Raw genomic sequence first — 23,498 nt, 5'->3', positions numbered from 1 at the left:
TGAGTTCAGATACTAGGACTATAGTCCGCTTTATGAGCGGTTCGTGACAATAGTTTACGATATTGCACACCCCCCTCAACCCGTCCGGGATTGAGTGACTAATGGTGGTGAATCGTTCACCAACACCCCATCTGAGCATCCCTTTGATCTCGTAACCCGTATGCGGTCACCACCTATCGGGCTGGGGCGTCTTCTCCGCCCAAATATACACCATCTTAAAATTATTTACTACCCCAGCGTGATGGTACACGGTGTGGGTCTTTTAAAATAGGAGCTGTCACAGCGTTGATTATGGGCAAAGGCTTACATCATCGTAAGTGCTATAACGCCATCAACACGCCATCCAACCTGCCACAATGAGCTGGCAGGCGGTGATATAGTTCATAATGGTCGAGATTTATAGGGCGAAGTTTTGTTCCTAATCTTTATTGAATTAGAAGATAAGCTTCTTGAGTGATGGTATCGTTATTATTAAAGATGTATTTTATGGTTTCCCTAGAAGAGCGACAAGCGTAGAAGGAAGGTGCATTCCTTCGGTTCCCTTTCATTGACTTAGATAATATTATTTATGGCTATATGCACTCTTGATACCATGTTTAGAAAGGGGTAGGGTATGGTTTACTCAATTTTTTCCTAATGCAAAGTAGAACATGACTCCGTCGTTGTTTTGTAACCCTAACTAAAGTAAATTTCCGGCAAAACAACGATCCGCACTGAGCAAAGGTTGATCTTTTGCCATTTACGTTTCTTGTTTACGACAGTTCTTCACCATGGCCACATCTTAACTTCGTTGCCCAAACGTTTGTTTTGCCATTATCGTGCTGCCGTTTTTGTGGGTTAACAGAGTCTGACTTTTCACACCTTTTCGATATGCTCTTTCTTTGCCATTTCGGCGTATCCCTCGCACATTGCGAGTGGTGAGTGATTTGCTCATTTATCCACTTTCCGCGACACTAAATATTGACACCAGTTTACTAATTTTCGTCTGTTTCGTCTGTTTTCCAAGTGTTACCATCGAATTCATTTGCTTACGTATGCTTGCGTGGTTTTTTTTATCAATTGTGTTTGTTTTTATTTTTTGCTGTTTTCTAGTTCTAGTGTTACTTACGTGTTTGTGTGTGTTTTTTCTCTTTTTTTCTTCTTTCTGTTTTTGTTTTCTCTACTCACCCGATGTCTCATGTTTGCATGGATGCCATTGAACTAATCACGAACACATTAAATCACGACGCGGACGAACAAAACGGTCTTCTCGGTCGGGAAACGACAACAATTGCGGCCGAAACCAAATTCCCCATTGGCTGCACGGACGACGATGATTCAAAATGCAACGTCTCGCTACAGTATCTGCCCTCGACAGTAAAATGAGACGACCGAGCGAATCCGATTTCAACAAATCACATCTGCCAGGTAAGAAGCTTTTCGTTTGTTTGTTTTGTGTCGCTTTATTTTCCCCCACTTCACAGATCATCACAATACTCTCCTGCAAAGTTACAAACGGTGAAAAGAAAATGTTGTTGTTGCTCGTCTAGAAAGGTCGCCCCCTTTTTTCTGTTTTCTCCAAGATTTAATCCCAAACACAATTTCCTGTCATTAGGTTAAAATACTCTCCCAGGTACGGGTATGGAAAGAGCGATGGAATTGCTTTACAACTGCGCGCACCCATTCGAACGCGATCAGCATTTCCGCCCGCCTGGGAGGGATGGGGGAGAAAACAGGCGTAACCGTTGGCCTCGTTTTCGGTCTGCACTTGCGATGAACTTCTGCACCGTTCTAGGATGAGCGTAGGAAATGTAGCCCATCGGAATGCTCTTACCGGTTCAACTCCAAAGCCCTCCACCAACCAACATCCGGCATCTTTTTGTCGAGACAGCTGATGTTTTCAATTTCCGAAACGCATAACTTTGGACCGAAGGGCTTTATCCGCTTCGGAAGCGCCCGCTGTTTTGCTTTCCGGTGCATCAAACATTTGCGTTTATTGACGATTGAAAACACAAAACGGGGTTTTGTTTTGAAACAGATTTATTATTTTTCATATTTAATTTGGTTCATAGCACAATCCGTTCAATGCAGGACAAGCAACATGAATTATTTATCCGGGACTCGGCCAAAGTTAGATTGTTTTTCATGGTTCGGCTATAGTATTCTCAAACTGAGAAGGTGACTTTTTTTCACTACAGATTTCCTCATTCTTCAAATTTTATGCATCGTAGTTAATCGTTCTCATTTACTTTAATGTAGTATCTCTGTTTTGAAGTGGAAACGTGTTTATTTTTAAACTTTTTTATATGTGCATGTGTTTGATACATTATTCATGATCTATGTTTTCTTTCTCTATTTTTTTTTCTTTTGTCTTTTATTTCTTCATCTCCTTACTGCAATGTGCTTGCTACACGTTTTACTGTGACTTTCTACTATTTAACACTTTTTTCCATTTCAATGCTAACAATGTGTTACATCCTACGCTTGCTTGTTCGCACCTGCTTGTTTCTTACTTTAACTAACTCCTACTCGCAAATCTGACCACACAAACTCGACCGCGTATGAATTCGGTTAACCATTTAACTAATGACCGTTTGACAACCGTGCTTGATCATCGGTGTTATTTGTCAAATGAAAAACAAAACCCGCTGGACGCCCACGTGAACGAAAAACTAAACAAAACAACCATCCTACGGCGTTTACGTAACTCACGTAACGTTGTGGACATTCAAAAAAAAAAATGAAAACAAACATCCAATCAAAATAATAATTACAACAATGTGTCAATCATTTGTCACGCGAAACGTGCCTCCGCGATGGCCCGGGGGGAAAACTGTGTGCACACCTGTTGCCCTGGCACGAACCCTGCTTGTGACGGTTTGCGTGGGAATTCTGGGCCCGGTTCTGGTTAACTTGAAAACTGCTTCGACGTGTACCCTAACGTCTAACCCTGGCTGGGTTCGAATTTGACCGACCGACCGATTGACCCACTGAAACGAACACTCACATGTAACGGTGAACGACGTAAACAAACGCCTAAAAACGAAAAATAAAACCACCCCCCTGTGCCGACACTTCCGGCGGCAACGTGCAGATGTGGACGAAGAAAGCGAAACCGACCTGGCGTTCGAGCGCCCCGTCTCATCCCGTTCGTCCCACTCGCCCGACTCCGGGTTCAAGAGCAATCGGTCCGATCGCAAGACTTCGAGTAAGTAGCACGTCATCATCGCATCGGCGGTCGGAAATGGACGAAAGGTGGCCATTTCCGCTACTAGTCGTGACGGATAGAGAAGAGCGTTTTGGGGCGGTCAGTTTCCGAATGGGACTTTCTTCGACTGTGGTTAGATCTTTAGTCTTGCATGTAATAGTTCATTATGAGTATAAATTAACAAGAGGTAGATTTATGTGTCGCATATTGTAACGAAGCACATTTAGGATTGTATGATTTATTGGTACTATTTAATTATACTAGCTCATTTTCTCGGTTACATGGGCTGTATTATGTAGTTTTTATGTGAACGCTATTTAGGAAGTGAATTACGGAATTTTAGTCAAATGTAACATTCATTCAACATTCATCCATTCATACAACTCCAGTTGGGTCACTTTTCAAACCATTGAAATCGGTACTGTCCGACTTCATATCAATGTTAGGAAGCTTTGAAACTATTTCTTGTTAAAAACTGTCCATCAAACATCTCCTTCAGTTTCTGCGTGTTTGTCCATCGGAGTAAGCTCTGGATTGCGTTTTGGTTGATTTGTGCATCTTCGCGATATGTTTGTTTTGTGTGTCACTGTGTTTTAGATGAATTTGTGCATAGAAAACTTGCATGCAAATTGAGCTTGTACAATCTTACATCTTACAAGTTGCTAAATTTTATATATTATAGATAGATAGATATAGATAGATAGATAGATAGATAGATAGAAGATAGATAGGTATAGAAGATAAACTAGAACCAGTTAGGAGAATATTATAGAGTTTCTAATAAGTGATATGCTACTGTTTCGCAAAAGACTCAACCAAACGAGAGGATACCATCGTGTCATAAACACCTGTTATTATATTTGCGCAAAAACATAACTTGCGCTACCGTTTCACAAGTGTTCCAGTTTAGCCAACATTGTTTCGCACCTCATTATCACCACTTTAGTACTTCATGGAAGCAATTAGCGCGCTGACGATTTAGTACATAAGGATTAAACTTAAGCTCGCCCTTAGTGTAGTTTGATGAAAGCTGACACTTATTTATTTCTTTTGTTTCCCTCTCCATCTTGTATTCTCATCCCACCCGCTCCGTGTGTGTGTGTGTGTGTCGTTTGTTCCTTGCACCCCCCTTTACCTTCGTCACTGTGTGTTGCTGTATGTTTTCGATTCGGTTATGTGCATTACTTTCCATAAACACGTACACGCACACATCTACCCACACGCACGATCATCGCGCTCCCTGCATGTACGGTTTTTCATTCCGGTTGGAAAAACGCTCGCTATTTATGCACAATGCTGCTGATGGTCCTCCCACCGGGGACACACAACCAGGCGCCTCCACCGGCTCCGATGTCTACTGGGAGGCAACCGGAAGGCGCAGAAGCTCAGGTAAAGTGTGCACGGACGATGCTGGATGCTGCTGCACTGCTGTCGGGCTGGGTTGCGTTCGCACACCAGCACCATTTTCGCCCGGGAGCTTTCACTCACCTGCGCTATTTTGCTTCAAAAATGTCCTCACACACCCTTCGCCTAACCAACGCGGCTTACAAAACGGCTTAAAAACGGCTTTAAGTGGATGGTTTTGTTTTTTAATTCCTGTCTCGCCTGCAAACTCTTCGTCGACCCTTCATTCTGTGTAGAAGAAGGATTCAAGGACATCATCTCATTTGTCATCATCGTGAAAGTGGTCTTCAGAAGTCGACGTTGGCGGAAATGGTGCATTTGCACTTCAAAAGTTGTCCCTCGCCCTGTGACTGAGGACGTCGCATGAAGTTCCGTTTATATCAACTCTAATTAATGCCCATCGTCGCTTAACAGACACGTGCATGCGGCTTTCCCGTAATGTTTATTGCAGTCTTAGATGTGGAAAAAGGTTACCGGTTCGTTATATGACAACTTTATTAAACCCCAGACTAATAGAAACAACTATCCATTTTATTGTTTCAATAACTCTTTGATCTAAAAAATGATTTATCGGTATTTATAAATTGTTAGGATACTAAACCTCCCCATGTCTTACTACATAAGTCCTTGTTAGATTGGATTCGTTTAGTTTAAAAATAATAACAACCCGCTTATTGCATTCCCAACTACGTGGAATCCCGTTCTTGAGGAAACGTCCTTCGTTTCCTGTTAAAATAATAATAAAGCTGCCTAACGACCCGGTGCACTGGTGATACAATTACGCTTCCCCGAGTGGGAGGCGCACAAGTTCGTTAGAAACTCAACGAGCTTATAAGAATGTTCGTCGTAACAGCGGCCGAGGTCGGCCCACAACATTAACGCGCGCTTCGGTGGCTTGAATCGTTCGATCCTGGGGACACCCAGCGCTCAACAAGCGATGCTGTGGTGCATCCTCCCGGATCCTCGCCGGCTCGTGCCGGTGGAAAATTGCATTTTCAGAAGCGCCCGGTGACTAATACGTTTTTTTCTCTCTCTCTCTCGTTTCCCTTCCCCGATGCGGTCCCAGCAGATCAGGGAGCGGTGCTGACGACCGACACGGACAGTTTTATCATCGGCCAGCGCGTTTGGGTCGGCGGCATCCGCCCGGGCCAGATTGCCTACATCGGCGAGACACACTTTGCGCCGGGCGAATGGGCCGGCGTCGTGCTGGACGAGCCGAACGGGAAGAACGATGGTTCGGTGGCTGGGAAGCGCTACTTCCAGTGCGAGGCGAAGAAGGGCGTCTTCTCCCGGTTGACCCGGCTCACGCGTGAACAGCTGGCGAGCGGCGGTGGGGGAGACTCGACGACCGCTACCACCCCGCTCGACCAGAGCTTCCGCTCGCTGACGTCACCGGCCCGCTCGGGCACCGTTTCGCCGACGCACAGCGTGCAGAGTTATGCCAGCAAATCACCGGCCATCGGGGGAAGTAAGTATGGAGGAGAGGAGGAGGTGGCGCGGGAAGGGTGCAGCTCGGCAAAGTGTTAATTTTATTCCCATTCCTTCCTTCCCCGGCAGAGGCAGCCTCGTTGAACGTCGGTGACCGAGTGATCGTGTCGTCCGGGTTTGGTTCGCGCCCGGGAATACTGAAGTATCTGGGCGAGACGCAGTTCGCCAGCGGAACGTGGTGCGGGGTGCAGCTGGATGAAGCCAGCGGCAAGAACGATGGCACTGTGGATGGTGTGAGGTCAGTACTGATTTATCGATGCCTGGGACCAAACTTGACTCCAATCAGGTTGTTCATAAAGTTATGACGCGTTAGGTTTGCAGAAGAAGAACGTTAGGAAAACTTTAAGTACTAGTATTTAGCGGTTCAAAAAAATCAAAAAGTGATGTTTAGAAAAACATTATAACTTTGTAAACAACCTTCAATGGGAAGTCATGTTTGGTTTCGAAATTCGAACAATTTGTCATTCGACTACTAACACGATTTCTCTTTTTTCCAACGCAGATACTTCGAGTGTCCGGCCAAGTATGGCATATTCGTCCCGATTGCCAAGGTCACCCTGTCGCCGTCGGCACGCAAGACCTCGGCCCGGCTGTCCCGGGCCAACTCGAAGGAGTCGCTCAACTCGCTGGCCACGATGAGCTCGATTGCAACCACCGCAACGTCCCGACTTCGTATGAGCGCACAGGTATCGCTCGCCGCTTGGTAGAGACTCTCGAGCACACTCGGGGAGGACATCCGGACATCGAAAAGCCAACAGACACGAGCCCCGTGGTGGTCCTCCCCACCAGAGTGTTCCTCTTCGTGTGACACGTTGCGTTGTTGGTTCTTGTTTGTGGTGTTTTGCGCTTTAAACCCTTTGTTTCCCCCTTCCAGGAGCTTTTCGCTCCATAACATCGACAGCCGTCAAGCCTAATCCCTTCTTCCCGTAACATCCCGCAGTTCCAGCGGTGTTGTCGTTAGTTTTTATTTCTTTTCATCCCCGTAACACACCCTACCGTTGTAAGGTTACACCAGATTGTAGCGCACATTGCCAGGAGCACAACAACGAACGGCCGAAGCCCAATCGCGCAACCCGTCAAATGAAACCAGAGACCAACAGAGTTTCGTTCGGATCTCGAATTTCATGCGACGGAACTTGGCTCCCCAAAAAAAAACAACAACACTAACCCAAAACCATACCATCTGTTCTCCGTTGTGCCATTTGTTGCAGAGGAAATCAACGGTCAGCGCTGTTCCGTCGACACCGAAAGCTTCCTTTTCGCTTCAGGTAGGACCATGTTTATGATCTTATTTTCCGCGGAATGCGCTGTGCGTATCTCTAGAGCCGGCACCAGTGCTAGAGTCGGTTGTGTTAGGTTTACGTATTGTTTGTTTATGAGTACTTTTTTGTTCACCCCGAGTTGTATGATGATTCGCGCAACCGTTGCCAAATACTAATACGCCTGCAGCCTTTTAACCAATGCAGGCATACCTTCTAACCTTGATTCCAAGTAATTTTGGATAAAAATAGAGCTACATAAAATAAATTGTTACTACATCAGGACGTTTGCTGTATATATTTTTTGCACAACAACAGTGTAGTGAAAAGATTAGTAAATATTTTTCAAACACAACTTTGGTAGAGACAACATAAAGACCTCAAGATCTTTATAAATTTAAAGTTCAAGCAACGTGTTAAACCATTTATGCTTTACGTTATATAGAAGTATAGAAATCGCGCCACCTACGTAACGACATAATCAAAACATTCAAAGCCGATTCCGGAAGTAAACCAGAACCGAAAACATCAAAACGACGCATTGTGTGTAGATGCCCGAGGCTTATCCATGCAAATGTTGCTGTGGAGTGTTTGGATGGGATTGTCACCGGACTGAGACGGTGTCTAACCAACCAACGCCAACGCGCGGCGCTCCGTGGCGCACTTGACACTGTGACCCGTACATCCAGGGTCAATGGTGACGGATTCGGTCATGGGTGACCGGCTTTGGGAACCGGATTCGGCGCGACCACCGCGAAGAGAAGTCGAAACGAAATGCCGGCTACAATAATTTCTCATTAACTCCTGCAGTTAATGCTGACGATGAAGTAGACCACCGCGATGTCCGTCCTCCCTCCTCGGATCCCGGTCCGGAGTGGGGTGAGCCGTTGTTTATTTGTTAAGTAGCGTTTCGATGCCGGTCCACCATGACGGAGCATAAGAGCATGGATTCATTATTCATTGTTACCAGCCACAGTTTGGGGTGAGTTTCTTCGGCCGGGTTCTCCAGGGACGCTCGCCAGATTTGTGCCTCCGCGTTGGAAGTTCTCGAACTTCACGTGCACATGTCTGCTGGAAAGGTGGAGGAAAAGAAAACAAAAATAGGGCCAAGTAGGTGAAGTAGAATATGACCTTCGCTGGCAATGGAAGTAGCCAGAACTTTTTCCGAAAATGCCATCGCGATCGAACCAGCTACAAAGGTGTATGGAAATCATTTTATGCACTCAATATGGGAGAGCTGGATATGCCAGTGTCTTGTCTGAATGCAACGAATGAACCAAAATTGATTGTGCTTTCTGATTGCAATGGCCATATTGATTGCTCTTATGCTCCCAGGTCGATGTCAAGAAACCCAGCGCCATGCTTGCCACTAACCGACCGTGCGCCCGGGGTTCTGGCTGCCAATCAACCTGAACCAATATAATCAAGTGCCATCCCCATGTACGGGCAATTCGGTTGTCGTTCTCCTTTTTCGGCCACGGCACACGGAGGCCTACAAACGGCTTGCCACTGGCAAGACCCGTAAGACAGCGATTACGCTTGCGCGCACGCTTCGATGCCCGGCACGTATCTGTTCGCGTCCAGCAGTGGGTTTATGGCGCGTTGCGTGGATCGGGTTGCTTGGAGCAGGAGCGGCAACGCCATTGTAATCGATCAGCCCCGTTTTCCCATCCCGAGTGCAACCCAATGGGTCGACCTACACGATGAGCACGCTGAACAGCTGAAGGAAAAATGCTAATGTAGAACAGAAACGACTATGGAACCAAACCTGCCTAAGGTCGTAGTTGTCGTTGTCGTCATCGCAAGATCGCGCGATTGTTGTGTGCACGCGGACTACGCTTACTAATGCGCATGCATTAGATATTGCGCCCATTGCGACATTCTCCGTAAGTGCATTTTTTGCACTGTGGAACTCGATCCCGCTAGGGGGGGGGTAGTTTATAGCTGGACGGCGCGGGTGGACGTCATCGGAACTGAGGTAATACATCGCGAGTCCCACAGGTCATCCATCTATCTATAGCGTCGTTGGTTAATTGAACATACTTTGCAAGTAATCGCTAGAATGGACCCGAGTCGATGTAAATAGTCTCGCGTAATACTTAACGTGACGTGGAGAATACTGTTATTGCCTCTGGAACTGTCAATCGTATCTCCTATTTGTTTGTCGGCTTCTAACGATCGGAAGCGGCGGCGGCATTCGCTTTGTGGCAATATGCCGCCTGGGTTATTTATTTAACCTAATGACTTAAGATACTTTGTTGCATACAGCTGAGTTAATGTTCTGCAAGTATCTGCGATGTGTTACTTTATTCTTCATTCAAAAGCTATATTTGTGATTTGCTGGACGATTTTTAACTTGCTTTGGCATCTTGTAACCGCACCGGAATCTCCATCTATTGCGCGTTTGGCAGCTGACTTCAGGATGCCTTAAAAGGGAGATGTGAACAATACTTGAATTAGAATTTAATTGATCCCACCCGCTCTCGACAGGGTAGAGCGATCGCAAACAAGTTGTCTATCTCGTTCGTTGGTCTCAAGTTGGCCACCTCACTCCCCCAGGTCACGATCGACGATCATAAACGACTTGGGTACACCGAAAACCAATATTGCTGAGTGTGTCCCACTTCCTGGTCGCCCGGATTTTAACGATAATCATCAACGCGCCAAATATGCGCGCGCTGTCAACTCTTCTTCGCGCAGCGTGACACGTTGAGAGGCGTACCGGCATTTAGGCAAAGACAACCTGTTCCCCGTGGTTGGGTCATACAAGACAACCATCCGTTTGCACCCGCTGGTCCTTGGAACCACCGTTCAATATTTCCAAAACCGGTGCAACTTGAGATCGCAGGTGTTTTTCGGGGGAATGGGTGGAGCATGGCTCGTGAATGGAGGTGGGCCCTAGTTTGCATATGTTTGAAGTGTGGTTCTACAGGTGACTCAGACGTACGTCTCTTGTGCGTTGCTAAGAAGATGAGCATCTTTCGGACCGGGTGACGACAGCTGAAGACTTTTGACGTTCGTCGTAGTATAGGGTGTGCAGGAAATGAGTGGCCAAGACCCTTCGAAAAGACACGTTAAACCTGCCTTTGACGTAGCGTTGCTCATATGTACTCTGGTCTCGAGGAAGGAGAATCTTTTATATACCAATCTCGTCAGAATGTCGTCGCTGAAGGACACTCAGACCGCGCCGTCGGTTGATGCGGAGGTGGTATGTGATTAGCCATCTCCCATTAAGAAACGATCGTGGTGCGCACATGGGTGCGACGTTCCTCATCGGAGGAGGAACGACATTACCGGAGCATGGTGAGATGTGGAGGGTTTGATGCTTATTCGTGCGATTATCTGCGGCGCCAACCAAACTTGGGCACGGCGTTCCGGCGAAGCAGGAAGCGACCGTTGTCGACCGTTCGGATCGCGGTCTAGCGATGATGGCCACCGGGTTCCGAACGCCTAAGAGGCGCGGGCGGGTTATATAGCAGCTTCGGCTATTATCTACCTCATTCACCCGCGACAACAGACACACACACTGATCAGCTTAGGTGATATTGCCTACTGGAGAGGGAGTCACCCGTTTGCTGGAGGCGACTTCAAATGGTGGCTTACCACTCTTGCCCCAGTCGAGCGGTTCCGATCGATTCAGTTGCAAACTGGAAGACAACGACGATGGAACACCGACGACGCTGTGGTGCATCATTGGATCGTGGCCATTTCTACAGCTTTAGTGGAGATTGATTTTTGCAACCAAAGAAATAAAGCTCATAATTTGTCTGTTTGTTGTGCGGGTGTTTTCTGTTCCTCAACTGGTGTATCACCGGTTCCTCTTCCTCTTGCCTGTGCCGTTGTGTCATTTCTTCTAACATTTGTGTCGTTCTGTGACCGAGTTGATGATGACGATAGTAGTTATTTGAACAGTTGATTGATTTGCTGTTGAGGGCGTGAGGACCGAAACCGTTAGTCATTCTAACAACGTGCGGCGTCTCAAACGGGGAGCTTAACTCGCCTGTGGAGCAATAGAAAATAAAACATCTCAACAGCTTGTGCCGTTCTTCGTCATTTCAACATTCTGTGTTGGTCACGAAACGTCACAGGAAGGCGTGGAGCTTACGCAAGTGATGGTTCCTTGGGAATTGTGTTTAGAAAGCGTTCCCGTAAGCCATCCATCCATTGCTCGAAAGGGGTTTACAAAGACCATGCAATGATTAATATCCTTTTCTACTGTCGGTCACGTATCCTCTCCGGATGTGCTGTGAAGCTAAGTCACCACCATCGTTGATTAGAGTGTTATTCCTTCGTGGAGCATCTTCACAACACTATTGTTTCTCCTTGCGAAACGCCCCGAAATGAGCAAGATTTCTCCTCGGAAGGACCAATTAACTTTCTATTCCGAAGACGGCAGAGAGCAAATAACCTAGCGTCATCCGAAACATCCTCCCGTTGTCGCGCGCTGCCTCCAGCTTCCTCCACTTGTTGCGGGTGGCAAAAATGGCTTATTCATTTAGCTTCAGATGTCCACAAATTGAGTGTGCTCCATCCGGTAGTTCCCCCGTGGCAGCCTTCGGATGGACTCTTCTGTCAACTTCTGGTGACCTCGTGCTCATCTTCCCTACACCCCTCACGCTGTTTGTCTGTTGAAATGGATCTCGTGGTTTTGCTTATTTGTTTTACCACCATGCCCTTCCTGTGAGTTACACAAACCTTCCGCATCCGTTTCGCATCGCAGACCGCGGCTTGAAGGGATCCATAAGGGACGGTGTCCTGCTGCTGCTGCTGGTAGCTTTTCTCCAATTTGGGTGTCTTGTCGCCACCATTCGTTACGCCCGGCCAGGCCAGTTGAAAGGTTCCGACAGACCCGATAATGGTTTTTCAGTCTCAATGAGCAGCAAGCAGCAGCAGTTCTTAGAAAAGCGCCGTCGTTTTCCATATCTGAACGCCACTTAAGGTGACGGTTTTGTGGAATGCTATGTTTACGAAACGGATTTGTAAACGAAACCCATTTTCGTTCGGTCCCCAATAGTAATTGCTCCATTTGTCGCGGGTTTTCCGTCGGCATCCATCAACCGTCAGGTTCTGCTCTATGTTACTAGCGTGGCGTGAGCTAGGTTTACCCAGTCACTAAACATCAGGACATTAGCATATTCTATCGTCGTTTTATCCTACCATCGTCTGTGTTGCGAATGGATAATGTCAAAAGGTCGATATTTCCCGGGAGCGTTCGTGCAAGACGTTCGTGGTTGGAATTATTGTTGTAGCTGCTTCGCATCCCAATTATGCGCACAATTATGTAATCCGCTGTGATTTATCGGATTCTCGCTTCTAATCCGCGTGAAAATGTTATCTTCGTTTCTTAGGCGTCTTGAGGTGTAGACAAATTTCCAAACAAAGATGGCTTTGGCTTGGTATTATGTTGTGTCGAATCCGAAATCCTTTTGTCCTGTTTCTTATTCTATAAAAGCAGGAATATTCTCGAAATGTGACTCTGAAATTTCTTATGAAATAATCATGATTGATTACTTATCATCGATACTTCGTTACTCCAACTCGTTTGTTCGTGCTTTTCCTCGCGCAGCTGATTTTTATTAGTTGTTCGTTTGATCGTATTCGCTACGATGTTTGAAATGCTTTTATAAACATTTACTTTATGCATTGAGAATGATTCCTCATGACACTTTACCCAAAATGTGTCGTTTCATTTATGTTGATGAATGATGGATTCATCCTTTGACTACAAGTTACTCTTGCAAAAAATAAATACGGCACGTCCATGATGTAAAAGTATCTCCCAAACAAGATGTAAGAGACCAAAATTATTTTTTCCGACAGCGTAGGCTATGCAGTATTGACAGTTTCCCATCCCTCAAAAGATATCAATAACCGTCTGTTTTTTATACTTTCTTTCTTTTTTCTCTCTTTCTTTCTGTTTTTATTTTGTTTTAACCCCTTCTTTAGGATGTCCTCCGGGAAAAGCAGAACCACATCGAGCAGCTTATGCAGGAGCGAGAAATCGACCGTGAGGAGAATGCGAACCAATCGATTATGTACCAGAAGAACATCCAACAGGTAATATGGGAGGCACGTGTGTCACGGTATGAAGGCACCACGCGGCCGGAAAGGTGAAAAGGTTAATGGTTTTTTTTGTGTTTTTGTGTAAGAGCGAATACCCACGAACACGACATAATCAAAGAGTCCGTCCATCCAACTTTTGCATAACACGTACCCGGTACCTTGCTAATCATATTCAAAGTCCCTCGACCTATACCTCTTTTCCCTTACCCTGTACCACACGATGGAGATACGCGTTTCGTTCCAAATTTAACCATACCATTTACCCGACTCCAGCGCGATACCACCGACAGCGAGGTTGGACGCTGGGCCGAGCTGGTCCGACGACGGGCCCTCCGTATCGCCGATCTGCGCCGTGAGTTCCAGGGCTGGCACGGCAACCACGAGCGGCACTGCATCTTGCACGATGTCCTACTGGCCTAGGTATACCAGTTCCCCGGAAGAGCGGTGGTACAGAGAGAGACTACAAGCGTGATAGAGCTGACAGGCAGAGGACGACGGGAGCTCAACGGACGGCAACTCCGATTGGCCACAAAACGACGGTTTTTTTGGATGCTCCTGTGACGGAGATGGCGATCTGACACATAACGACATCGACATCCGGCTTTCCGGCACCACGAGGCATAAAATACAAATGGTTCCAATATGGCGCAGAAGGCGCCACGCGGAAGGAGAAATAAAATACACACTCTGGTGGTCGGCTTTTTTAGTTGTTTGATTGAGTTCGACACTCTTTCCCCCCGCCCCTGGTCGACCCAACCTACGAACGAACGAAACGGATGCCTCGTATCAATTGCGATTGCTTTTTATGGAAATAATATAAGATCCTATGTTTAAGGCTTTTAAGGCGAATATCCGCACTGTTATGGCGACATTTTATAAATGCGACAGTTGAAATGAAACAAACAAACGAACACTATTAAAAAAGACAGCTTGCTTTATGTGAACATTTTAAATTATTCGTCTAGTAGAAGGTGGATTTCTTTTGGATGACAATTCCCAGTCAAACACAAACCTTTTTATTAGTTATGGTTATTTTATGAAACGTTTGTCCATTTGCTTATCGTTTTCCAGTCCAACCGTACCAACATGGCAGCACGTAAACGTTTGCAGCCTCCAGCGACGAGCTACATACATAGATAGAGATCTAATATCCTCCTTTCCCATGGTTTCGCTGTATGGAATTGCTCCCTCATAGATTTTTAGTGCTTTGGCGGCTTGTTCGACTTTGTGGCAGCGTATTTTATACAGCGCAGACCTCAACAAAGTTTCGTCATTTCTATTCCTCTCCCGCCGCTACCATGTCAGCACTTTCTCCAGTGGGAGGGAGTTTTATTACATCGCCATCCGGTCGGATAGCAGGATCCGGTTCTGGTTCCGTCCATTTGCGACCGACGTCTTCCGGTGGTCTGGGTATGGGCTTTGAAATTAGCTCCGTTTTTCCCAACCATTACGAAAACCGACAAAATGGTTCCGCTTTTTCAAACGCTCGGCGAATGCCCGGAAGTTGGCATCTAAAAGAGCATAGGATGGTTGGATCTTTCCCGGTTACGTATCGGTTCGTTGGCTCGCTGCGTTGCATCGCTCTGGTGACCATGTCCCGGCGTCATCTCGTGGAAACAGCTGCAGCTGCCGGGTTCTCGCAAAAAAAGAAATCCTTGGTCGTCGTTCAAGTGGGTGTAGTGGAAGTGCTTCGAAAGGTTAATTGAGCTTCGATTGCATTGGAACAGACCAAGGGGTTAAATAGTACGGGAAGGGAGTGTATTTATTTCCAACCAGAAAGAAAATAAACATCCTTGCTCGCCCACTCGGCCACTCTCGGGGGGTGGACGTGCAATGGAAACGGACCACTGCGACACGCTGTTCCGGTGGGTTTCGTTCCTCCTGCGATTATATCCCCATTCCAGTTGCGTTTCTCACGTTGGAGCGCTTTTAGAAAATAAAAAACTCATCCTTTTTCCACCAGCTTACACTAAGACAATAAGAAGCTGAACGTCGAGCACCATGGCACCAAGGCACATTCTAGCCGGATGGTTTACCTAACGGAACACATATTGGAATAGATGAGTTTATTTTGCACGACGATTGTGTTCCGTATGAACTGTCGGATCGATTTGCTAGCAGAGCACCTTGCCTAGTGTTTCCTTTTGCGGACGTCGACAATATCCTGTTGGCACGTGTTTCCTGGAGCAAATGGAAGAAAATAGATTCACATTTCCGGTGCAACAGAAGCCTAATGTGAATTGTATATTTTTCAAAAACTATGATACGTGTACTGAATGTTTATATGAAGAAATGCCTTTCTTCTGTCACTTTCCTTTAGTTTCATTCAATATTTCCTACCTTCCCGATTCGTTCTGGAGCGTTTTGCTTCCACAAACTCCTCCGGTGTTCAATAATTGTTCATTTGCTGTTCTCCGCTTGTCAGGTCCAATCGGGAAAAAATATTCCGATTCAATTATACCCGTCGCCCGTGGGGATTTCGCGCTGTGTTGTGTGAAAAACAATGTGAAAGTTTGCCTTCGAGATGGCCACCCGCTGTCGCATGGTGACACATCCTAGGCGGAAGACAGCGTGTTCCATTGTATGTGCTTCCCATTCTGCCGTCTACTGATTCAACCATTCGTGGCCATATTCCGGCAGAATCGGCCAGCGTCTGCTTTTGGCATTGCATTCCCGCACGATCTCGATCGTGGATCGGGAAGATGTTGGGTTTTATTCATGTTGACTTGCCATTTTGGAATGTTTCCTCTTGGACGGACGAAGGTCATACGACAAGTTAGACCGGAGAAATACAAATATGTACATCTTACAACCCCAAACCCAATGGATCGCATATATGTCTTCCGATCCACTTCATCCCGAAAACGGGTCCGCTGCATCGTGGGCCAGTTTGTTGACCCGTCCGGAATCCCATGCGACCAACTTGTTGGGATGTTTCGGCGAACCCAATTCTACTCCTGCGTTCCTTAGTTCACTCCGAAGAAAACATGATAGGAGTTGGGTAGGGGTTGTAAAGAAAAATTCACCATTTCATCTTCGAGACGTTGGACATGACTCCCAGCACTCCACGGAAACAAGGTCATGCGACGTAGATGCATGCAAATGAACACGCGTTCCGCCTTCGAGGCGTTCGTTAACCCTTTCGGAAGAATGCCACTGCTCGGTTTCCTCTTCCTCGGAGTTGAACGAAAGGATAACACAGTCCCCTCGCCATGTTTTTGCCATCCACCCGCCCGAGGACCGGTAAGTCACCGGCGCTTCGGAGCAAGATGAATGGACACAGTTTCTGCTCGCAGGAGTGAACCCCCCGACTGGCGGAAGAAGCTAGCAAATTGCACTTTGCATATTGCATATTCCCATCCAGTGTGCTCTTAGTCATCGTGTCCCCTTTCCGGTACACCGATGGAAAGCGGGTGATGTGTCGATACGTTTTCACCACCCTCCGGTCCACTTTTGCACTTAACTCCAGCAGGAGTTAAGCCGTTCGGGGACGGGGCATCAGCTGGAATGCATCGTTAAACGGAACGCTCTGGTGCAACTCGACTATCGTGCCGTACAATAAGGTGTAGGAGAAGAGTATGAATGAATATCTGGCTCATTTATGCAGGTGCATTATTTTGCCGACGAACCGATGCATAATGTAGCCTATGATGATAACACTAGCTTTTGTGGTGAAAAGTCACGGTGGAACCCGCAAGAAGCATGCACAAATAGGCATGATGCAAATTGACAATTTTCTTCTTAAGCCGGTGGGTTGACAATGTTGCCATCTTCGGTGGTACCATCACTGCTTCCCCTCAATTTATGAGGCTATTAAATTGATTTCACATGTAAGGACTGTCAGATACGATTGCACAATAGCTTGTTGCGTCTTATGGTTGATGCCAATTGTATTCTTCATCTCAAACCATTCGTATTTTTATGGAACAAAGAGTGGCTAGTTCGTTAGGGCCTATATACAAAATATTAATTGGATAACACACATGGGTACTGTTATGCGTATACGATTTAAAATACTGAATGAACGTTTACTAATTTTTAAACCCAGGTGCGATTCCATTAGATAGACTGTAGTTTGAAAAGTATATTACCATGTCACTTATAACATCGCAAACCAATGATAATGAACTATAAATTCACTTTACTTTACAGAGCCTAGACTTGTTTACAGGTGTTAAAATACATTTTGAAATAAATCTTCCATCCCACATTTCCTTTCTACCATCCAATTGAAACTTTCCCCTCGTCGGTTCCTCCAGGCATAGATTTGATTCTGTCGTGTTCGTGTTTGCGCTCAATTTTAGTTTCCACACCAGTTTATATGAAAATACGCTCGAGTTCCTCCGCCTACATGCGGGTGGCCATAATTTATGCTTACATTCCTGATTGCCTTACATCGCTCTTTTTTTTTGCGTTCTTTCCATTTTCCTCCGTTCACGTCCATGCATGCACATGCATCACTGCTGCAACTGCAACGCAGCTGAAGGAAAAAGTTGCCTTGCTGGAAAAATCCCTCTCCGACGAGAAGCGCCGCAACGAAGATCTGCAGTTCAGCGTGGATGAGGTCACCTTCTGCGGCGAGGAGCTGAACGTAAGTAGTCCCGTTTGTGCGTTTGTGTACGTCCTGGAGCAAAAGGATTATATCTTCACGTTCACCCCCAAGCTTTCCCGAGTATGCTACACACCGACACACGTGTGTCATCCTTTGAACGCCAAGTTCACAATGGTCCCAGGCTGTGGGGATGAAGTGCTAGAAGCATAAATTATTATTAGTAACGCTCAAGTTACTTATTTACGTGCTTTCTGCTCCTTCAATCTCGTACCCGGGGGTACCTTTGGGTGTGATTTCGTGCGGTTTATTGCGGGTTGAGACAGTTTCAACCCAAAAGATAGTGCCACACTAGTCCAACCGGCACTCGCACTCATTTAATCGGTTTAGACTTTAGCAAGGCCGAACGTCTGGTTGTCATTTTTTTTTTAGTGTGTTCAGTTCCCCTTGCCCCGAATGTGCGGTTGTACATACTTGTTTACCGGAGACATTTCTAATCCATTTCACCCATCTCCATTTCGTGTAATATTTTCAGCGAAAAATTCAAAATTCTGTACATGTGAGTATGATGCAGCCCCGAGAGAGTCCAGCCGAAACCCGGCCGGCAAAAACCGATTTGCAATCGCCGTTTCCGTTTGCCAATGTATCCATTTTTGTTTGTTAGGTTTGTTTTTCTGTGTTGCATGCACTTGTTGCCCCAACTGTCGTAGTCAACTTCTTCAGTACACTGTGACTGTGTCTTCGTTTTTTTTTTATTATCGAAACGATCCTCTTGGTTTGGCAAACGGAAGGCGATCGCATCGCGCTCTCGATTGGTCTACATTTACAATTGGTGCTTAGTAATTGGTCGCCTAGCATTTGAATGTTTTCTTAACTTCTTGTGCCCGTTCGAGTCATGACTCGTTTGTTGTTCTGTTCTGTAAACTTAAAAGCATGATACATTCGTTTTCTTTTCAGATTATCAGTACATATTTTATTTCTTTTCGAAATTTGATATTCACACCGTTGGATATCTTTATCCTTATTTGCTCCAAAAACTAATTCCAAACGTTTGGTTTTTTGCTGATAGTCTCAAAGAGAACTTTACTGTTTTTGTGTTATGGCGTAAACACTAATCCTCTCCTTGGAATCAAAATTAATTGTATCTGCACGTACCTGTTGCCTGTTGTGCTGTCTTTTTTGTATTGTTACAATTTAAACAGCCTTTTCGTACCGGTCTTGTATGTTCCCTTTTGGTTGCATGTATGGACAAAAAAGAACCATTCAAAATTATTGTATGAACCGAAGTTATTCATATATTGCATCGACTGTACGTTATAACCTCGTTTCGTAGTGTAGTTACCTTTCGATAATTAAACTTTAGCTGAGTACAATTAACTTCTGACGTTGAATTGTAGCAAAAGAGTGTTCCTAAAAACTGTGTTGTTTTTTTTCGTTAACACCATGATTAGGCACAAACGCAAGTGTTTAAGGAACGTATCGGGGAACTGGAGGCACAACTAGCTGGTAGCGCCACAGGGAAAGTAAAAGATGATCAACAGCCGGTAATTTCCGATGAATACCTCAATGGTGAGTATAGGAAAACGGGTCGGAAAGGGCTTTCCACAGGTCTTAATCACTTCCATTGCACCACTAAAATGCAGCTGTCCGGGCAGAGTTGAATGCCGAAATCGATAAGCTGAAGGCCGAAATCCTCACCAAAGACCAGAAGCTACACCTGACCGAGGAGTTGAAGCGTTCGCTCGAGAATGAAATACAGAAGCTGCACGAAAGGATCGCGGAGGTGGAGCATACCGCCGAAGGTAAGCTGTCCGCGCTTACCATCTCCGAGGAGTGTCTCAGGGAGCAGATCAACTATCTCGAGCATCGGGTGGAGGAACAGAGCGATCAACTGACGGCGAAGGATGCGGAACTGGAGCAGCAGTATCTGGCGCTGAAAAATGCCGAAGGCGAACAGGATGAGCGGGTTGCCGCATTGCAGAGTGAACTGCGCGCGATGGAGGCAGAACGGAGCGATCGCGAGCAGACACGTCAGAAGCTGGAGGCAACGTTGGAGGAGTTGCGGAACGATTTGCGCCAGCGTGACCTCAAAATGGCAGAGGGTGAAACCGGTATGAAGGTGGTACTGCAGGAGAAGGACGGTCAGATCGGTAAGCTGCAGGACCAGCTAAAGGATTTGGAGGAACGGTTGGCATCGGCGGAGGCATTACAATCTCAGCAGGAGCATAAGCATGCAACCGCAACACAGACAATCGTGGACCTTCAATTCGAACGCGATGAGAAAGTTAAACATCTGCAGGAGATGGAACTAAAACTGGCCGCTGGTGCGGTTGCGCTTAAGGAAGAAACCACGCTTCGGCAGGAGAAGGAATCGGAAGTGCTTAAACTGGCGGGAGAGTTGCGTACACTCACAACAAACAATGAGGAACGGGCGGCCGAGTTGACGAAGACGCAGGACACGCTTTCAAATCAAGCCAAGCAACTGGATGCACTAGGAGAAGAAAAGACTAATCTCGAAAAGGAACTTGACCGTTTGCGGGAAGCACACGATAAGGTGCGATCGGAGCAGGACGTCCTGATAGCGGAACTGCACACCCTGGTCGACACGGAGCGAAAAACCATCGAAGAACTTCGGAAGGAGCTGAGTGCGTCTGAGCAGGAAAATCTTACCAAAGACAAGCAGCTGGAGGAAAACGAAGTGTTGGTGGGAGCACTACAAAAGGAACTGAAAGAACTCAACGTCACGAATGCCAACCTTAGCCAGGAGCTGGCGGCTACGAAGGCCAGCTTCGCGGACAAGGATGGCACGCTTGCGAAGATATTGGAGGAAACGAGTGCACTGCAGGCTCAGCTGGCACAAAGCAAGGACGAGATGGTCGCAAAGGTTAAACAGTTTGAAGAAGAGCTTCAAAAACGGGAGGCAGCCTGGCGTGAGGAAACGGAGAAAAAGGATGCTTCTACAAAGCAAGAACTTAGCTCTAGAGATATCAACTTGGCGCAGCTCACCCAGACCAAGGAAACACTTGAGAAAGATTTAGAATCGATCAGGCAGCAGCTAAAGGAGGCCGTTGAGGCAAGCCAGAAATCGGCGGAAGCAGTTGCGAACAAAACGGCCGAAGCGCTTTCTCTGGATCAACTGGTTGCTAACCTCCGGGCGGATGTTTCCTCCAAAGAGGACCAGGTCGGCAAACTGAACGCTGCCCTTGCGGAAAGCAACAGTCGCCAGGAAACGAGTGACCGAAAACTCCTGGAACTTCAAGAGCAGTTCGGTCGGCTTGAAATAGAGCGTGCGGATTTGGGCAGGAAAATGGAAGCTCTTGAGCAGCGATCTACTCAGGTCCAGGAACAGAAGCAAGATCTCGAGAAAGAGCTCGATACACTGCGTTCCACCACGATCGATTCGAACTCAGAGCTAGCAAAGATGAGCGAGGAGCTCAAGGTAAAGCAGCGTGCGTTGGATGAACTTCGTGACAGCTACGACACGTTGAAAATCACCATGGAACGGCGGCTGGACGAGACGGGCCAAACGAATGCGGGACTCTTGGAGCAGGTCGAGCGCGTACGGCAAGAGATGCAACATCTGTCCGATCAGAAGATCATTCAGGAGAACGAGCTCAACACGGAGCTCCGCAAGATCAAGGAAATCGCGGAACAGGAAAAGGACAACCTGGAGCGAGAAATTGCAACGCTACGGGCGAGCTTTGACGAGGAGCGCCAAAGATTGTCTAATGAATTAGCGCTGGTGACGTCCAGCGAAGCTTCCGTCAAAGAACAGCTTGCAGCAGTGCTGGCACAATTCGAGCAAACGAAGGACGAACTAACAAAGGAACTTGAAAATGTGCGTACCGAAAAGCTCAAAGATCACGATCTCCAAGTGGCCAACGTTAAGGAAGCTTTGGTACGGGAGGAACTGCTCAAAAAGCAACTTGAGGACGTCCGAGCGGAATCGAACGGTCTCAAGGAAACCCTGGACGAGTTGCGCAAGTCGATGGAACAAGGTAGTCACGAGTTGGCCAGCCAAATCGATCAGAAGACCCAACAAATCGTGAAACTAGAAAAGGAACTAGCGGATGAGCGAAGCGCACTAGAAAAACGAGTCGCAGAGGTGAACGAATTGATTGAGAAGTACGATTCGAGTACGAAAAATCACACGGACATGCTGCGGCAAATGAACGATTGTTACGCCCAGATCGAAGCATTGACCAAAGCGAAAGAGGAATCGGAAGCAAGTTGTCAACAGATGCGCCTACGCTTGGAGGAACTGAACAGCTCGTACAGCGAAATGGAAGAGGAACAGGTCGATCTGGTCAGCCGGGAAGAGGCGATCAAGTTGGAGCTTAAGCAACTTCAAGAAAGCATGCAAACCACGACCGCAAGCTATATGGGTCGTGAAACTGAGCTTGTGGGTAAAAATGAACAACTAACGAAGCAGCTGGAAGAAATGTCCACGATACAGGAAGCGTACAAAACCGAGATGTCTTCATTAAATGATAAGCTGGAAACGCTTTCAACTGCCGCCGCCGAACTGCAGTCCCTGATTGCCGAGCATGGTCCATTGGTGAAGACGAAGGAAGCTTTAGAGAGCAAAGTTCAAACGCTTGAGCAATCAGTTTCGGAAAAGAATGCATCCATTGCGAATCTTACTGAATCGCTGGAGGCGAAAAGTAAGGAGTTCATCGAAAAGGAAGCTTCGGTGTTAGTGAAGGAAGATGAGATTTCCAAACTGATGGAAAGCGTAGCCAGCAAGGATGCCGAGCTGAACGAAGTTCAACAACAGCTGGATGCGGTGCAGAAAAGTCTTACCGAAAGCACCGAACTTGGCATACGCTTCGTGGGTGAAACGACCGACCTGAAGGAAGCTCTGGAGCGTGGCCGTGTCATCCAAAAAGAACAGGATGAGCGGGTTAAAGAGCAGCAGCGGCGTATCGCCGAGTTGGAAACGAAACTGTCCGCCCAAACGACGCAGTTCGACGAGTTGCTCGATCGAAAGAAATCGTCCGAAACGGAACACTCGCAGCGCATGCACGAGTTGAACCAGCGGCTTGTGGAGATCGAGAATGGCAAGCGGCAGGAAATCGAAGAGTTGCAGCAGCGGCTGGCCGAGATGCTACAGCGTGTCGAAAGTCAGGTGGCCGAAACGGCGCAGACCGCGAGCAGTAAGCGGACGGCCGAAAAGCGTCAGCAAGAGCTCGAGTGCGCCAAAAAAGATCTGGAGTTGCGTGAAACCGAGTTGCAGTTTACTAACCGTCGGCTCGAGAAGGAGAACGAGCATCTGCGGGCGCAAATAGTGGTGAAGGAGGGTGAGCTGGCCAAGTTCTCCAAAGCGGCAGCTACGGCGGCAACGGCGGCTAACGTACCGGAGCGCCCCAAGGGCGTTGAGATGCAGGACGTCGAATCCGGAGCACAGATCGATTTCCTAAATTCAATCATCGTCGATATGCAGCGACGAAACGAAAAGCTCACGCTACGGGTACAGGCCCTCGAGTCGACCAGTGTCGAAAGGTAACGGAATTACGTTAACCAAGTTATTCGTCTTTTTTATTAACGG

At 46.9% G+C, this 23,498-nt stretch overlaps 1 protein-coding gene across 2 annotated transcripts in view; it reads left to right on the top strand.

The window, feature by feature from the left end:
• The window catches only part of LOC131266869 (restin homolog), a 53,157-nt gene that overhangs the window by 28,098 nt on the left and 1,561 nt on the right, over positions 1–23,498 (top strand). Inside the window, exons 3-14 of one of the 2 annotated variants that reach the window (XM_058269540.1) lie at positions 1,342–1,407; positions 3,074–3,187; positions 4,520–4,576; positions 5,661–6,059; positions 6,149–6,317; positions 6,582–6,765; positions 7,291–7,347; positions 13,285–13,395; positions 17,882–17,992; positions 18,486–18,509; positions 19,402–19,519; positions 19,594–23,452. In XM_058269540.1, coding sequence (XP_058125523.1) covers positions 1,342–1,407; positions 3,074–3,187; positions 4,520–4,576; positions 5,661–6,059; positions 6,149–6,317; positions 6,582–6,765; positions 7,291–7,347; positions 13,285–13,395; positions 17,882–17,992; positions 18,486–18,509; positions 19,402–19,519; positions 19,594–23,452 — 5,269 coding nt within the window. Of the gene's footprint in view, positions 1–1,341; positions 1,408–3,073; positions 3,188–4,519; positions 4,577–5,660; positions 6,060–6,148; positions 6,318–6,581; positions 6,766–7,290; positions 7,348–13,284; positions 13,396–13,674; positions 14,342–17,881; positions 17,993–18,485; positions 18,510–19,401; positions 19,520–19,593; positions 23,453–23,498 lie in introns of those variants that run through there. The other variant, XM_058269541.1, reaches the window with a different exon arrangement.

Source organism: Anopheles coustani, chromosome 2, assembly GCF_943734705.1.
Source record: "Anopheles coustani chromosome 2, idAnoCousDA_361_x.2, whole genome shotgun sequence".
NCBI classification, from domain to species: domain Eukaryota; kingdom Metazoa; phylum Arthropoda; class Insecta; order Diptera; family Culicidae; genus Anopheles; species Anopheles coustani.
This window is presented reverse-complemented; position numbering and strand designations above follow the sequence as displayed.